The 19,011-nt window shown below is 31.0% G+C and overlaps 3 protein-coding genes across 3 annotated transcripts; all 3 read left to right on the forward strand.

The window, feature by feature from the left end:
- Window positions 1-51: 51 nt before the first annotated feature.
- LOC106126067 (senecionine N-oxygenase-like) lies at window positions 52-5,501 on the forward strand. Its single transcript, XM_013323535.1, has 8 exons — window positions 52-276; window positions 706-908; window positions 2,227-2,365; window positions 3,253-3,424; window positions 3,701-3,976; window positions 4,301-4,464; window positions 4,598-4,741; window positions 5,021-5,501. The coding sequence occupies exons 1-8, from the start codon at window positions 274-276 to the stop codon at window positions 5,255-5,257; spliced, it is 1,338 nt and encodes a 445-aa protein (XP_013178989.1). The 5' UTR covers window positions 52-273; the 3' UTR covers window positions 5,258-5,501.
- Window positions 5,502-6,350: 849 nt separating this feature from the next.
- Window positions 6,351-12,367, forward strand: LOC106126065 (senecionine N-oxygenase-like). The gene is made up of 8 exons (XM_013323533.1): window positions 6,351-6,566; window positions 6,995-7,197; window positions 8,714-8,852; window positions 9,559-9,730; window positions 10,032-10,307; window positions 10,643-10,806; window positions 11,303-11,446; window positions 11,717-12,367. The coding sequence occupies exons 1-8, from the start codon at window positions 6,564-6,566 to the stop codon at window positions 11,951-11,953; spliced, it is 1,338 nt and encodes a 445-aa protein (XP_013178987.1). The 5' UTR covers window positions 6,351-6,563; the 3' UTR covers window positions 11,954-12,367.
- Window positions 12,368-13,024: 657 nt separating this feature from the next.
- On the forward strand, window positions 13,025-18,615 carry LOC106126066 (senecionine N-oxygenase-like). The gene is made up of 8 exons (XM_013323534.1): window positions 13,025-13,232; window positions 13,624-13,826; window positions 15,132-15,270; window positions 15,949-16,120; window positions 16,363-16,638; window positions 16,969-17,132; window positions 17,514-17,657; window positions 17,896-18,615. The coding sequence occupies exons 1-8, from the start codon at window positions 13,230-13,232 to the stop codon at window positions 18,130-18,132; spliced, it is 1,338 nt and encodes a 445-aa protein (XP_013178988.1). The 5' UTR covers window positions 13,025-13,229; the 3' UTR covers window positions 18,133-18,615.
- Window positions 18,616-19,011: the final 396 nt, after the last annotated feature.

The raw sequence follows: 19,011 nt of genomic DNA on the forward strand, positions 1-19,011 counted from the left end.
TTCGCACGATTCTGTCACTGTCAATGTCCATTGCAATTGTCAAATTTAAATCAATGTCAAGTAATACTATAAATATGTAGCTCATGTAAACAACCTTTTTTATTTGCCTTAGATTTTTGGTTTGAATTCTTTCTCATTTAGTACTTTAGCGTAATTGGTCTAAGCTGTAGGTTGCTCCCAACCTAACTTCGTTTTTGTTTTTCCCACGAGATATAAGTGTTATACTCGGCCTTTACGACTTAAGGCAGTTAAATCAATTTCGACAAATTAATCATGGTAAGTTCATTTTCCTAATAAAAGATTTGCTTATTTTTAGATGGTCAAGGAGCAATGTTGTAAACATGCTACTGCTAGGGCCCCAATGCAGCATAATTAGACAAAATTTGGATGTAATACAAATATACTCAATTGTTTGCATTAACAACATAAGCTTGTGCAATATTTTGCATGAGTAACACACTCATGGTTCCCAAAAATTTGATAACATTGTGCAATCAAAGAACACAAAAAATATATTCAATATTTTTAAAATGACTTCTGGATTTTATTGGATTTTAATTCAAAAATGTCATTAAGCTTAACAACATCAGGCATTATCTACACCAAAGCAACTAGAGGCAACTAACAAAAGATAACTAAATTAAAATACAGTTATTTGTATTTAGAAACTTGATAAAATAATTTTTACTAATAATGTGTTCTCAGGCTAAATCAAATAGACCTCGTGTCTGTATTATTGGTGCTGGGATTGCTGGTCTTACTTCTGCAAAATATTTAAAAGATGAAGGAATAGACTTTACGGTACTAGAATGTTCATACTACGTAGGTGGTATGTGGAGATATGAATCATCGCGAACTTATGACGAATTTCACTCAATATTGCACACAGCTATGATTTCAGATTTAAGGTAAGCCACTATATTTACCCATATTCTAAGTATTGAAATGGTTTGTGGGTGTTTTGGAAATTAACTATTAATAAGAAAACATTTTCTTTAAAAAAATCTTAAGAGTTGCTTTTGGTGTGTGGGTAACATGTTAAGCTGTTAATCTTTAATTAACGAAGTAATATTTTCGTAACTTCAAAATATCTATAAAATTACAAGTCACAAAGTCGAAATTGATAGACAAATAAAAATAGCGTGGAAAAAGTTCTGGTCATTAAAAGAAATCATCATCAGCTCACTATATGTCCCCACCGAGGGGCTCAAAGGCCTACCCTAAGTTAAGGGTGATTAGGCCATAGTCAACCACGCTTGCCAATCGGGTTGGTTGACTTCACACATATCTTTGAATTTCTTCTCAGATACGTGCAGGCTAGTTCACGATGTTTTCCTTCACCTTAAGAACGTCGGATAAATGTACATACATATGTACATGATTACATAAATCGGAAATCGAAAAACACATTGGTACATGGCAGGATATGAACCCAGGACCTGCAGATTGCAAGTCAAGTGCTTGACCACTGAGCCACTGACGCTCCCTTTAAAATAATCTCAAAATAAAGAAAAAAGCTATAGACTCGACCATAATTCCGTGTTTCTTATACGGCGCCCAAATCTGGAATATAACAATAGAAAATATATAAAAATAGTGCACTACAGGCAGCGGAAACCATCACTCAAGCAACCAGCAGTCAGGGCAGTAGAGACAGGGACATTTCTAAAATAACTGCCTTTCATATCAAGTTCTTAGTCCAACTGTTTAGTGACGGCTTCTTAAGATGTTGGTGGAAACTCTTCATTATCATATAATTATTAATATTTGCATTTCAATTATTTCTTAGAACTATTTAATCCAAAGGAATTGAGTACCTAGCTTATCAACATAAGATATTGCTATATATGACATTTACAATAAATATGTATTATCTGATAAGCATAAAATTTTACATTAAAAAACTTTATACTTCTATTTCAATTACTTTAGTTACAATGATTTTTTTTTTTAAGTTAAGGTTAAATAGGATTTTACTTTGACTTTGATTTCTCATGCAGTTTTTCCATGCCTTAACCTAATATAGCTCTGAAATTATTGCTTTACTACATAACTCCGCGCGCATGGAATTAAAAAAAAAACTAATTATTAGCATATGTGATCTTCCAGACTATATCCTACATTCATGTCAAATTATATAAAGATCTGTTAAGCTGTTCTGGAAATACCTTCAAACAAACATCTTTGTGTGTCTATTAAGAACAATATTTTTACTTTGAATTTTAGATTAAATTTGCCACATCCTGCAATGGAACTGGGTGGATACCCTATGCCAAAACATATGCATTTTTTTCCTAGTGCCGATATATATCACTACTATATCCTACGTTATGCAGAGCATTTTAACTTAATGGAGCATATACAGGTAAATTGTTAAACATCAGAATAACTACATTTTTTTTAGCATTTAAAAAATCCAGCAAATGAGAACCCACATAAATTTTTGGGTTGATAAAAATAAAATCACAATATTTTACATAGTTTCAAAAAAGGTCATTATTTTAGAACGTAAGTAACGAAATATTTTAAACGGAATTATCGAAAGGGCAGATTTAGTTCAATAGATGTATGTTTAAAAAATTCAGTTTGTAATGTGTCTGTTTAATATTGACAATTATGTAGTTTGACAAATCATTTCACAATTCACTAGAGATGGGTTGAGTAAAATCGTTTTTTAATTTTTTTTAATGGTTTTCGCAAAATTGTTTTTTACCTATTTATTATTCAAATCTACATAAATAAATAAAACATCAAATCAAAAATTGAGATTTTGACATCAAAACAAAATGTTTTTTTTTCCTTATTGTGCGAGAAATATTCAAATATCTGTAATAAAAAGCAAAAAGTAATAAAATACCTAAAAATATAGCACCAAATCTTTTCGTTTTATATTATTAAAATACCGATTCTCGATAGTTCATAGTTGTTCGTTATGTGCGTACGGTCCGACGTTATGTCAACCGTGTATAAGTACAACACTAAATCAAATTGTGAGGCTAATCAATATCCATAATTTTATAAATGTTATATTTTTTATTAAAAATTGATTATTATATATATAAAATTATCGTGTCACAATTTTCGTTCGCATACTCCTCCGAAACGGCTTGACCGATTCTCATGAAATTTTGTGAGCATGTTGAGTAGGTCTGAGAATCGGCTACTATCTATTTTTTAATCCCGCGCAGACGGAGTCGCGGGCGACAGCTAGTAATTAAATGAAAATATTTGAAATTCAATTGATTGTTACAGTTGCTTCATAATGTTACATCAGTGAGGCGGGAAGGAAACGTATGGAAAGTGATACACAACAAAGTACGAAATATAACAGACCACGAAGAAGAATACGATTTTATTATTATAGGAACTGGTCACTTCAGTAATGCTAATGTACCTAAATTTCCAAATGAAGAACTTTTTAAAGGTATTTAAATCATTTATAAATATTACTTTACATAGTCTTTTTACGACATTATGTATTAAATAAGGGGTAAAAGTTATTTATTTATTTTCATCTAGGAGTTGAAAAAATCATATTAAAATTTACGTTTCATAGACGATATAATCATGTGCCCCATGTCTTTCCCGCGAGAGTCGTCGCGAGAATAAGAGAGACATTTGTTTTTGTACATATTTCTCGTGATAAACACTTATATCTATTATACGACTGTATTTTCAAAGTTGAAATTCCTCTTACCAGGAGTTATATTGCATAGCAAAAACTACAGAGTACCTAGTGTATACGAAAATCATCGTGTTTTAATTGTTGGAGCGGGAACTTCAGCATGGGATATTATCATAGGTATGCTTGAGTACGCTAAGACAGTGGTGCACAGCCACCATTCTAAACAAAACATTAAAACGAAGTTCCCAGACCAGTACATAAGAAAACCTGATATTAAAGAATTTAAAGAAAATGGAGTCGTTTTTGTTGACGATTCTTATGAAGAGATTGACGATGTTATTTATTGCACTGGTAAGTGTCATTTTTATAGTACAGACAATTATATCTGACCGGGTGGGTATAAGTCAAACTAAATTATGATAGCTCACAAACGCCCTTATTATAAAATAGAAAAAGTGTCACAAGATAATTTTAGTATTGTAATTTTCAAGTCACTTTTTCTTATATGTTAGAAGGTTTATCTATATATCTAAGAAGGTTTTATACATATTTTCTCACAAGACTGTCAATGATAGCTGCGCCCCTCTCATAGAATAACTGTACCATTGACTATTTTCTTGCATCAAACCAAGCAATTCCCCAAACATTTCAATTAATCACAACACTACTTTTCAGGATTTAGCTATACATATCCTTACTTGGACCCATCATGTGGGTTAACAGTCAACAAAGACCATGTGCTCCCCTTGTACAAATGCCTTGTGAATATAAATGAACCAAGTATGGTGGTACTGGGGCTGGTGAGGCGCGCCTGCCACGTCGTAACTTTAGACGCCCAGGTAAACTAAATTTATGACATCATCTCTTGTACGTCTACAGGAAGGGGCTTAAATTGAGTACTACTAAGCCTCAGTAAACAACAGTCTGGGTATTTGTATTACTTAGCTTTTATTTTATTTATTTATTTTTCAGGTTCGTTACACCACTGCACTTATAAAGGGTGATTTTAAACTGCCCTCCAAGGAGGAAATGATGATTGTTTGGCAGAAGGAAGTTGATAATATTAACTGTAATGGACGACCCATGTCTGATTTACATTTGTTAGGAGATAAAGAGGTAGTTATAACACAAGCCCATCACTGCATTTACAAAGTTATAGCTTCATTTCTGATTTCTTACTCTTGCTTATATTTTTCTGTTTTGTACTAGCTGTTGCCTCCAACTTTGTCCATGTGGAATTAAAATATTGTGGTAATAAATACAACCGGGGATAGTGTAGCTCAACAACAGTGAAAAAAAATCTAATCGGTTCAGTAGTTTTTTTAGTTTTGGAGTTTAATTCAATCGTTCGTATTTATTATATTAGTATAGATTAATTTCGTATTTTTTTTCCAGGATCAGTATTACAGGGAACTGTGTGATGAATCTGGTATAGAACGAGTGCCCCCTGTCATGTCTAAACTACGAAATGTCAGCAATGAAACAAAACTGGAAAACTTATTCACTTACAGAGACTATATTTATGAAATGATCGATGATAAATCTTTTAGAAGAACTGAACGTGTAAAAAAACGTGAAAGATTGGATGGAAAAGTGGCAGAGAGTATTGTGTTTGTTGCGGATGATGGTTAGTAATCACATGGCTTGATTCTACTATTAGTAGAACTACTAGTAGACTATTAAACTACTAAACTATTATTATATGTTTATTGAATATAAATTTAACAATGTTGATGGCTTGTATTTTGATAAAAAAAATATGTATTTACTTACCGATAAATATTACTATGGGGAAAAAAAATGTTAGAATTGAACTAGTCGTAAAGTAGCAGTATTTATTTTTGTCGTTGTAAGTAAAATATTATTATTTTTGATGAGTGTTTAAAAAACACGTTAATCTTTTTTTGTTGTTTATTTATTGTTATGTAGTATGTTTAATCATTATATTTGTCTTTATAACATGCATTTACAGTTTTATTAAGTTTAATATTTTAACATTATAAGCCATGTTTGAAGTTATGTATTCAAAGCATTTTTTGAATATTATTATTTTATATTTACCATTACGATAATAAGAGTCTATTTTATACATTTTCCAATAAAATGTTTAATATGTATTGTTTGTGTGATTTGTTTTACATCAATACCCCGACAAGCACTATTTAAGCAACATAGCACACTAGCGCTAATGAATAGTTCTGGACAAACCAATCCAACAACAAAATAATCGGCGTATCTCTTTCCGAATACGCTAACAATAGGACAATTGGTTTCCACTGTCCCAACACTTGCATAACTACAATAATGCGATCCCTAACATTGTAATTGGAAAAACAGTTATAATGTTATCATCATCTATTGGTTGCTTTTTGAAGCAAATATTATATTATTTCTAATTTTTAAGTTAAACTAAATAAACAAACCGCAAATAAGAGTCCCATCCCATGCCTTAATATAGACTTTAAATAGGAGTTAAAATAACATTCATCGGTATTGTAGTTCGCCCTATTATAATGGAGACGTTTTTTATTTATGTCGAAAGGCTTTTGCAAAATCTTTTTAAGGAAGTGCAAAATAAAACCAGGGAAAAAGATTTTTGTTTTATTTTATCATGTTTTTGAGCAAAAAGATCGGGTAACTAACCATTGTTTCTTTCTTCTCTGTTTTCGCAAGTTTCTGTCACTGTCAATGTCCATTGCAATTGTCAAATGTAAATCAATGTCAAGTAATACTATAAATATGTAGCTCATGTAAACAACCTTTTTTATTTGCCTTAGATTTTTGGTTTGAATTCTTTCTCATTTAGTACTTTAGCGTAATTGGTCTAAGCTGTAGGTTGCTCCCAACCAAACTTCGTTTTTGTTTTTCCCACGAGATAGAAGTGTTATAGTCGGCCTTTAGGACTTAAGGCAGTTAAATCAATTTCGACAAATTAATCATGGTAAGTTCATTTTCCTAATAAAAGATTTGCTTATTTTTAGATGGTCAAGGAGCAATGTTGTAAACATGCTACTGCTAGGGCCCCAATACAGCATAATTAGACAAAATTTGGATGTAATACAAATATACTCAATTGTTTGCATTAACAACATAAGCTTGTGCAATATTTTGCATGAGTAACACACTCATGGTTCCCAAAAATTTGATAACATTGTGCAATCAAAGAACACAAAAAATATATTCAATATTTTTAAAATGAGTTCTGGATTTCATTGTATTTTAATTCAAAAATTAATAACATTTTTACAACATCAGACATTATTTACACCAAAACAAAAGAGGCAACTAACAAAAGATAACTAAATTAAAATACAGTTATTTGTATTTAGAAACTTGATAAAATAATTTTTACTAATAATGTGTTCTCAGGCTAAATCAAATAGACCTCGTGTCTGTATTATTGGTGCTGGGATTGCTGGTCTTACTTCTGCAAAATATTTAAAAGATGAAGGAATAGACTTTACGGTACTAGAATGTTCATGCTACGTAGGTGGTATGTGGAGATATGAATCATGGGGACCTTATGACGAATTTGACTCAATATTGCACACGGCTATGATTTTTGATTTAAGGTAAGCCACTATATTTACCCATATTCTAAGTATTGAAATGGTTTGTGGGTGTTTTGGAAATTAACTATTAATAAGAAAACATTTTCTTTAAAAAAATCTTAAGAGTTGCTTTTGGTGTGTGGGTAACAAGTTAAGCTGTTAATCTTTAATTAATGAAGTTAATATTTTTCTAACTTCAAAATATCTTTAAAAATACAAGTCACATAGTCGAAACTGATAGACAAATAAAAATAGTGTGGAAAAAGTTCTGGTCATTAAAAGAAATACTAAAGTCAAAATTATCTCTCAAAATAAATAAAAAAGTCATAGACTCGACCATACTTCCGTGTTTTTTATATGGCGCCCAAACCTGGATCATCATCATTAACTCACTATACGTCCCCACTGAGTGGCTCCTGGGCCCACCCTAAGTTAGGGGTGACTAGGCGACAGTCAACCATGCTGGCCCAATATGGGTTGGTTACTACCAAACCTGGATTGGACCTTGTCTGTAAAACTTTTCGAAAATTCCTTCCTGTCAACAAGCTATGGAAAAAAGCATCTAGAATATCAAAATAAGCCAAAAAAATTATAGTCATACCATAAAATTAAGAACAAAGTTATCAGCTGCAGTACAGCAAGTGCAGCACCTTAAATGTAAATGGGCGGGACATGTGATGCTCACCCAATGATTTAATGATTAACAAAGTTAACTTTGGGATTAACTGTCCCACCTGTGGTTATGTGTAGATTTTGGTGAGAATCCAATGTAACACAGATCAATTACAGATAATTAAGTCAAAAATTTAAAACATGATTATTAATAAAAGCATTATACATAACCATCTATTTTCTTATTTTAAATATAGTAATTTTTTTCTAAATATAATGATAGAACATATATACAAATAGTACACCACAGGCTGCGGAATCCCATCACTCAAGCAACCAGCAGTCAGGACAGTAGAGGCAGGGACCTTCTTGTTATGGGTGCGGTTTCTTAAACATATCGGGTTCTTAGTCCAACTGTTTAGTGACGGCTTCTTAAGATGTTGGTGGAAACTCTTCATTATCATATAATTATTAATATTTGCATTTCAATTATTTCTTAGAACTATTTAATCCAAAGGAATTGAGTACCTATCTTATCAACATAAGATATTGCTATATATGACATTTAGAATAAATATGTATTATCTGATAAGCATAAAATTTTACATTAAAAAACTGTACTTCCATTTCAATTACTTTAATTAAAATGATTTTTTTTTAAGTTAAGGTTAAATAGGATTTTACTTTGACTTTGATTTCTCATGCAGTTTTCAATGCATTAACCTAATATAGCTCTGAAATTATTGCTTTACCAGACAACTCCGCGCGCATGGAATTAAAACAAAACTAATTATTAGCGTATGTGATCTTCCAGACTATATCCTACATTCATGCCAAATTATATGAAGATCTGTTAAGATGTTCTGGAAATACCATCAAACAAACATCCTTGTGTTTTTGTTAATTTTTTTAATTTGAATTTTAGATTAAATATACCACATCCTGCAATGGAACTCCCTGGATACCCTATGCCAAAACATTTGCATTTTTTTCCCTATGCGCAAACGTATTACTACTATATCAAGTCTTATGCAGAACATTTTAACTTAATGGAGCATATACAGGTAAATTGATAAACATCAGAATAACTACATTTTACTTAGCATTTAAAAAATCCAGCAAATGAGAACCCACATAATTTTTTGGGTTGATAAAAATAAAATCACAATATTTTATTATACAAAGTTTCAAAAAAGGTCATTATTTTAGAACGTAAGTAACGAAATATTTTAAACTGAATTTCAATAGAAAGGGCAGATTTAGTTCAATAGCTGTATGTTAAAAAAATTCAGTTTATAATGTGTCTATTTAATATTGACAATTATCTAGTTTGACAAACCATTTCACAATTCACTAGAGATGGGTTGAGTAAAATCGTTTTTTAAAATTTTCAATGGTTTTTGCAAAATTGTTTTTTACCTATTACTACTTTATTATTCAAATCTACATAAATAAAACATCAAATCAAAAATTGAGATTTTGACATCAAAACAAAATGTTTTTTTTACTTTATTGTGCGAGAAATAGTCAAATATCTGTAATAAAAAGCAGAAAGTAATAAAATACATAAATTATAGCATCAATATTTTTGTTTTATATAATTAAAAGACCGATTCTCGATAGTTCATAGTTGTTTGTTATGTGCGAACGGTCCGACATTATGTCAACCGAGTATAAGTACAACACTAAATCAAAATTAATTGCAGCTATAAATGTTATATTTATTGTTAAAAATTCAATAGATATTTGAAATTCAATTAATTGTTACAGTTGCTTCATAATGTTACATCAGTGAGGCGGGAAGGAAACGTATGGAAAGTGATATACAACAAAGTACTAAATAAAACAGACCACGAAGAAGAATACGATTTTATTATTGTAGGAACTGGTCACTTCAGTAATGCTAATGTACCTAAATTTCCAAATGAAGAACTTTTTAAAGGTTTTTGAATCATTTATAAATATTACTTTACATCGTTTTTTTTTTTCGAAATTATGTCTTAAGTAGGGGGGGGTAAAAGTTTATTTATTTATTTTTTTGTCTAGTTTTTATCAAACCTAGGAGTTAAAAAAATCATATTAAAATTTACTTTTTGTAGACGATCTAATCATGTGCCCCATGTCTATCTCGCGAGAACCGTCGCTAGAATAAGAGAGACATTTGTTTTTGTACATATTTCTCATGATAAACACTTATATCTATAATACGACTGTATTTTAAAAGTTGAAATTCCTCTTACCAGGAGTTATATTGCATAGCAAAAACTACGGAGCACCTATTGTATACGAAAATCATCGTGTTTTAATTGTCGGAGCGGGAACTTCAGCATGGGATATTATCATAGATATGCTTAAGTACGCTAAGACAGTGGTGCACAGCCACCATTCTAAACAAAACATTAAAACGAAGTTCCCAGAACAATACATAAGAAAACCAGATATCAAAGAATTTAAAGAAAATGGAGTCGTTTTTGTTGACGGTTCTTATGAAGAGATTGACAAAGTTATTTATTGCACTGGTAAGTGTCATATTCATAGTTCAGACAATTATATCTGACCGGGTGGGCATAAGTCAAACTATATTATGATAAGCTTACTAGCGCCCTTATTACAAAATAGTAAAAGTGTCACAAGATAATTTTAGTATTGTAATTTTCAAGTCACTTTTCCTTATATGTTTTATCTGTATATCTAAGAAGGTTTTATACATATTTTCTGACAAGACTGTCAACGATAGCTGCGCCCCTCTCACCGGGTCTTCCTTGTTTGAGAATAACTGTACCATTGACTATTTTCTTGCATCGACCAAGCAATTCTCCAAACATTTCAATTCATCATAACAATACTTTTTCAGGATTTAGCTATACATATCCTTACTTGGACCCATCATGTGGGTTAACAGTCAACAAAGACCATGTGCTCCCCTTGTACAAACGCCTTGTGAATATAAATGAACCAAGTATGGTGGTACTGGGGCTGGTGAGGCGCGCCTGCCACGTCGTAGCTTTAGACGCTCAGGTAAAGTAAATTTATGACTTCATCTCTTGTACGTCTACATCAAGGGGCTTAAATGAAAAGCTACTGAGCATCGGTCAACAACGTTGACTAGCCATGGGTTTCTGACACCAAAATCTCTGTATAAAATATATTTTGGTCTCAGAAATACGTTAAGGGCGGGTTTGATTGACTATAAACATCGAGTGTTTAGCGTCAGTCCAATCGGACCAAATGGATTTTTTCCCATTGAGCCGATTGAAAGAAAAACTATTGATGTATAGGCCGATTGGCCCAAGGGTATACATTTCCTATTCGGGCGATTGACTCCATATAATAAAAATAATTTCTCATTAGTCCGATTAGTTAGTAAGGCCGATCAGCCCACCGGCAAACACCCCACTCATCTGTAAATTCCTCTATTAATATCTGCATATTGCATCATAATGTTTTTAATTATACTGGCGAATAATAAAATATGACATTTTGTTACGTAACTATTATTTTATTTATTTTTCAGGTTCGTTACACCACAGCACTTTTAAAGGGTGATTTCAAACTGCCCTCCAAGGAGGAAATGATGAATGTTTGGCAGAAGGAAGTTGATAATATTAACTGTAATGGACGACCCATGTCTGATTTACATTTGTTAGGAGATAAAGAGGTAATTATAACACAAGCCCATCACTGCATTTACAAAGTTATAGCTTCATTTGAGATTTCTTACTCTTGCTAATACTTTTTTGTTTAATACTAGCTGTTGCCTCCAACTTTGTCCATGTGAAATTAAAATATTGTAGTAATAAATACAACCGGGGATAGTGTAGCTCAACAACAGTGAAAAAAAATCTAATCGGTTCAGTAGTTTTGGAGTTTAATTCAATCACTCGTCTTTATTACATTAGTATAGATTAATTTCGTAATTTTTTTCCAGGATCAGTATTACAGGGAACTGAGTGATGAATCTGGTATAGAACGAGTGCCCCCTGTCATGTCTAAACTACGAAATGTCAGCAATGAAACGAAACTGGAAAACTTATTCACTTACAGAGACTATATTTATGAAATGATCGATGATAAATCTTTTAGAAGAACTGAACGTGTAAAAAAACGTGAAAGATTGGATGGAAAAGTGGCAGAGAGTATTGTGTTTGTTGCGGATGATGGTTAGTAATCACATGGCTTGATTCTACTATTAGTAGAACTACTAGTAGACTATTAAACTACTAAACTATTATTATATGTGCTTGTATTTTGATAAAAAAAATATGTATTTACTTACCGATAAATATTAATATTGGAAAAAAAATGTTAGAATTGAACTAGTCGTAAAGTAGCAGTATTTATTTTTGTTGTAAGTAAAATATAATTATTTTTGAAGAGTGTTTAAAAAACACGTTAATCTTTTCTTTGTTGTTTATTTATTTTTACGTAATATGTTTAATCATTATACTCGTCTTTATAACATGCATTTACAGTTTTATTAAGTTTAATGTTTTAACATTATAAGCCATGTTTGAAGTTATGTATTTAAAGCATTTTTTAAATATTATTATTTTATATTTACCATTACGATAATAAGAGTCTATTTTTTACATTTTCCAATAAAATGTTTAATATATATTGTTTGTGTGATTTGTTTTACATCAATACCCCGACAAGCACTATATAAGCAACATAGCACACTAGTGCTAATAAATAGTTCTGGACAAACCAATCCAACAACAAAATCATCGGCGTATCTCTTTCCGAATACGCTAACAATAGGACAATGGGTTTCCACTGTCCCAACACTTGCATAACTACAATAATGCGATCCCTAACATTGTAATTGGAAAAACAGTTATAATGTTATCATCATCTATTGGTTGCTTTTTGAAGCAAATATTATATTATTTCTAATTTTTAAGTTAAACTAAATAAACAAACCGCAAATAAGAGTCCCATCCCATGCCTTAATATAGACTTTAAATAGGAGTTAAAATAACATTCATCGGTATTGTAGTTCGCCCTATTATAATGGAGACGTTTTTTATTTATGTCGAAAGGCTTTTGCAAAATCTTTTTAAGGAAGTGCAAAATAAAACCAGGGAAAAAGATTTTTGTTTTATATTATCATGTTTTTGAGCAAAAAGATCGGGTAACTAACCATTGTTTCTTTCTTCTCTGTTTTCGCACGCTTCTGTCACTGTCAATGTCCATTGCAATTGTCAAATGTAAATCAATGTCAAGTAATACTATAAATATGTAGCTCATGTAAACAACCTTTTTTATTTGCCTTAGATTTTTGGTTTGTGTTCTTTCTCATTTAGTAGTTTAGTGTAATTCGTCTAAGCTGTAGGTCGCTCCCAACCTAACTTGGACTTTGTTTTATTCAGGAAGATAGATATAAAGGATATAATTGGTCAAAGTTTTAAAGACTTTAAATCAATTTCGACAAATTAATTATGGTAAGTTAAATCTCCTAATAAAAAATTAGCAAATTTTTAAATGATTTGCTATGTTGTAAACATGCTACTACTAGGAGCCCAATGCAGCATAATTAGACAAAATTTGGATGTAATACAAATATTCTCAATTGTTTGCATAAGCTTGTGCAATATTTTGCATGAGTAACACACTCATGGTTCCTAAAAATTAGATAACATCTTGCAATCAAAGAACACATTGGATAATATCTTCAATATTTAAATAATGAATAAACTTGTACTTGATTTGTTTTTTTAATTCAAAAATATTTTTAAGTTTTACAACATTAGGCATTATCTACACGAAAACAAAAGAAGCAACTAACAACTTTGAAACTTGATAAAATAATTTTTACTAACAATGTATCCTCAGGCTAAATCAAATGGAGCTCGTGTCTGTATTATTGGTGCTGGGATTGCTGGTCTTACTTCTGCAAAATATTTAAAAGATGAAGGAATAGACTTTACAGTACTAGAATGTTCATACTATGTAGGTGGTATGTGGAGATATGAAGGACGGCTACTTTGTGATTCATTTGAATCAATATTGCACACATGTTGTTTTGGGGATTTAAGGTAAGCCACTATTAGTTAGACATTCTGTAAGTATTTAAATGGAATGTGGGGTTTTTGGGAAGATATTATTTAAAAAAATAAATTTTCTGAAAAAAATCTTGAGAGTTGCCTTTTGGTGTATGGTTCTGTAATTTTCGTGAGAATCAAATGTAACACAGAGCAATTACAGATCATTAAGTCATAAAGTTAAAACATGATTATAACTATCAGCATTATACATATTTATTAATTTTCTTATTTAATAAATAGTGCACCACCAGAATCCCATGACTCAAGCAACTAGCAGTTAGGGCTAAACAGACAGGAACCTTCAGTAATTCGGTTTCTAAAATAACAGTCTTTTGTATCTGGTTCTTAATTAATGCTTTACCACATTACTACCTGATGAAAGTGATGATGTGGTCAAAAGATGATATGCATTAGCTTAGTAAATGCATATTAACTTTATTCTTGAAGGCTCCCATGTCATACTTAGACGGAAAGACTGACGCCGGCAATTTGTTCCAATCCTTTGCAGTACGCATGAGGAACGAATCAAACTTTATTGTTTAAATGTAACTCTACTACATAATGATGGATTCCCGCCGTATATCTAAACGTCCGATGGTAGAATGATGATGGTGGAATTATATTGTGTAATACATGTGCACACTCTCCAAGATGCAGCCCATAAACATCGAGACACAAGCCACTCAATGTCTATGATCAACACTGATTAAAATTAGGACTTGGCCACCGATCAACTTTTTGACTCATCCTACTGTTTAGCAAGAGCTTCTTACGATGTTGGTCGAAGCTCTTTGCTATTGCATCATTATTAATATTTGAATTTCAATTATTTCTTAGAACTATTTAATCCAAAGGAATTGAGTAACTATCTTATCAATATAAGATATTGCTATATATGATATTTACAGTAAATATAATAGTATTATCAGATATACATAGAATTTAATTTTAAAATAAAAATTATACTTTTTTTTCAATAACATTAATTGCACTGCAAATTTATATAATTTTTAAGTTAAAGGTTAATAAGGATTTTACTTTGACAAAGTGTTGATTTCTCATGTAGTTTTTAAATGCATTAACCTAATATAGCTTTGAAATTAATGATTTACTAGATGTCACCCGCCACTCCGTCCGCATGGTATTAAATAAAACTAATTAGTTGCCCTGGCAGCTCCAGACTATATTCTACATTCATTCCAAATTTTATCGAGATTTGTTGAGCTATTCTGGAAATACCTTCAAAAAACATGTTTGTGTGTCTATTAATAACAATATTTTTAATTTACATTTTAGATTAAATTTGCCACATCCTGCAATGGAACTGAGTGGATACCCTATGCCAAAATATATGCATTTTTTTCCTAGTGCCGAAATATATTACTACTATATCCAACGTTATGCAGAACATTTTAACTTAATGGAGCATATACAGGTAAATTGATAAACATCAGAATAAGTATATTTTTCTTTGCATTTAAAAAAAAACCAGCAAATGAGAACCCACATAAATTTTTGGGTTGATAAAAATAAAATCACAATATTTTACATAGTTGCAAAAAAAAGTTCATTATTTTAGTAAGTAAGTAACGAAATAATTTAAACTGAATTATTGAAAGGGCAGATTTAGTTCAATAGATGATGTTTAAAATATTCAGTTTATGTGTCTATTTAATATTGACAATTATCTAGTTTGACAAATTCACTAGAGATGGGTTGAGTAAAATCGATTATAAAAATTTATAATGGTTTTTGAAAAATTATTTTTTTACGAATTATTATACTACTTTATTATTCAAATCTACATAAAGAAATAAAACATCAAATAAATTTGAGATTTTGACAAACAAAACAAAATGTTTTTTTTTTACCTAATTATGCGAGAAATAGTCAAATATCTGTAATAAAAAGCAAAAAGTAATAAAGTACCTAAATTATAGCAGCAATATTTTCGTTTTATATTATTAAAAGACCGATTCTCGATAGGCGAACGGTCCGACATTATGTCAACCGAGTATAAGTACAACACTAAATCAAAATTAATTGCAGCTATAAATGTTATATTTATTGTTAAAAATTCAATAGATATTTGAAATTCAATTAATTGTTACAGTTGCTTCATAATGTTACATCAGTGAGGCGGGAAGGAAACGTATGGAAAGTGATATACAACAAAGTACGAAATAAAACAGACCACGAAGAAGAATACGATTTTATTATTATAGGAACTGGTCACTTCAGTAATGCTAATGTACCTAAATTTCCAAATGAAGAACTTTTTAAAGGTTTTTAAATCATTTATAAATATTACTTTACATCGTTGTTTTACGAAATTATGTCTTAAGGAGTTGAAAAAATCATATTTAAAATTTACTTTTTGTAGACGATCTAATCATGTGCCCCATGTCTATCTCGCGAGAATCGTCGCTAGAATAAGAGAGATATTTGTTTTTGTACATATTTCTCATGATAAACACTTATATCTATTATACGACTGTATTTTAAAAGTTGAAATTCCTCTTACCAGGAGTTATATTGCATAGCAAAAACTACAGAGTACCTAGTGTATACGAAAATCATCGTGTTTTAATTGTCGGAGCGGGAACTTCAGCATGGGATATTATCATAGATATGCTTAAGTACGCTAAGACAGTGGTGCACAGCCACCATTCTAAACAAAACATTAAAACGAAGTTCCCAGACCAATATATAAGAAAACCAGATATCAAAGAATTTAAAGAAAATGGAGTCGTTTTTGTTGACGATACTTATGAAGAGATTGACGATGTTATTTATTGCACTGGTAAGTGTCATTTTTATAATACAGACAATTATATCTGACCGGGTGGGCATAAGTCAAACTATATTATGATAGCTCACAAGCGCCCTTATTACAAAATAGTAAAAGTGTCACAAGATAATTTTAGTATTGTAATTTTCAAGTCACTTTTCCTTATATGTTTTATCTGTATAAGAAGGTTTTATACATATTTTCTGACAAGACTGACAACGATTGCTGCGCCCCTCTCACCGGGTCTTCCTTGTTTGAGAATAACTGTACCATTGACTATTTTCTTGCATCGACCAAGCAATTCTCCAAACATTTCAATTCATCATAACAATACTTTTTCAGGATTTAGCTATACATATCCTTACTTGGACCCATCATGTGGGTTAACAGTCAACAAAGACCATGTGCTCCCCTTGTACAAACGCCTTGTGAATATAAATGAACCAAGTATGGTGGTACTGGGGCTGGTGAGGCGCGCCTGCCACGTCGTAGCTTTAGACGCTCAGGTAAAGTAAATTTATGACAACATCTTTTGCACGTCTACATGAGATGAGCTTAAATAAAGGACTACTAAGCCTCAGTAAACAACGATGACTAATAGCGGGTTAATTGAGTACATACATTGAGTATTTACCAATGGCCGATTGCCCAATGCGATATTTTATCATTGCGCCCATTATGTTTATATCAAAATCGGCGCTATCAAAAAAACGATTGATATTTCCGATTCGGCAGATTAACTCCATATAATAAAAAAATAAATACCCATTGTACAGATAAATGGGTACGCCAGGCCGATTGGCCCAACGGGAAACACCACACACATCTGTAAATTTCTTCTGGGTGTTTCTATTACTTAGCTCTTATTTTATTTATTTATTTCTCAGGTTCGTTACACCACTGCACTTTTAAAGGGTGATTTCAAACTGCCCTCCAAGGAGGAAATGATGAATGTTTGGCAGAAGGAAGTTGATAATATTAACTGTAATGGACGACCCATGTCTGATTTACATTTGTTAGGAGATAAAGAGGTAATTATAACACAAGCCCATCACTGCATTTACAAAGTTATTACTTTAAAATCTTAGCAAGCTAATACTTTTCTGTTTTATACTAGCTGTTGCCTCCAACTTTGTCCATGTGGAATTAAAATATTGTAGTAATAAATACAACCGGGGCTAGGGAAGCTCAACAACAGTGAAAAAAAAATCTAATCGGTTCAGTAGTTTTGGTATATTAGTATAGATTAATTTCGTAATTTTTTTCCAGGATCAGTATTACAGGGAACTGAGTGATGAATCTGGTATAGAACGAGTGCCCCCTGTCATGTCTAAACTACGAAATGTCAGCAATGAAACGAAACTGGAAAACTTATTCACTTACAGAGACTATATTTATGAAATGATTGATGATAAATCTTTTAGAAGAACTGAACGTGTAAAAAAACGTGAAAGATTGGATGGAAAAGTGGCAGAGAGTATTGTGTTTGTTGCGGATGATGGTTAGTAATCACATGGCTTGATTCTACTATTAGTAGAACTACTAGTAGACTATTAAACTACTAAACTATTATTATATGTGCTTGTATTTTGATAAAAAAAATATGTATTTACTTACCGATAAATATTAATATTGGAAAAAAAATGTTAGAATTGAACTAGTCGTAAAGTAGCAGTATTTATTTTTGTTGTTGTAAGTAAAATATAATTATTTTTGAAGAGTGTTTAAAAAACACGTTAATCTTTTTTTTGTTGTTTATTTATTTTTACGTAATATGTTTAATCATTATACTCGTCTTTATGACATGCATTTACAGTTTTATTAAGTTTAATGTTTTAACATTATAAGCCATGTTTGAAGTTATGTATTTATTTTTAATAATTATTGCCTTAAAGGTATGACGTTCTCTAACATTGTGGCATTTATATTGTCTTTTTTAAAACTTATTATATATTGTTACTTAATGTCTTAATTTGTGTTACAATATGGTAATAATTTTTTTTTAATATTTTATAAAGGTATTAAATTATTTATTAGAAATATTTTTTATTGATTATCAAAATACATCTAGTGGTAACACTTAACAGCACAGATTACACAAAACTGTCCAAGCATTCTGTTAATTCATGTCATTATAGGTAGACATGTATATGTGACTCGGTCATAGAGAGCTTTTATTTAATAAATTAAAAATGTAAACATTTACAACACTACCTCGTTATGTATATTGAATTTTAAACAATTTACGATTGGCTTAGAAGCAACATAGCACACTAGTGCTAATAAATAGTTCTGGACAAACCAATCCAACAACAAAATCATCGGCGTATCTCTTTCCGAATACGCTAACAATAGGACAATGGGTTTCCACTGTCCCAACACTTG

Source organism: Papilio xuthus, unplaced genomic scaffold (genome assembly GCF_000836235.2).
Source record: "Papilio xuthus unplaced genomic scaffold, Pxut_1.1 DF825351.1, whole genome shotgun sequence".
In the NCBI taxonomy this organism is placed as follows: Eukaryota; Metazoa; Arthropoda; class Insecta; order Lepidoptera; family Papilionidae; genus Papilio; species Papilio xuthus.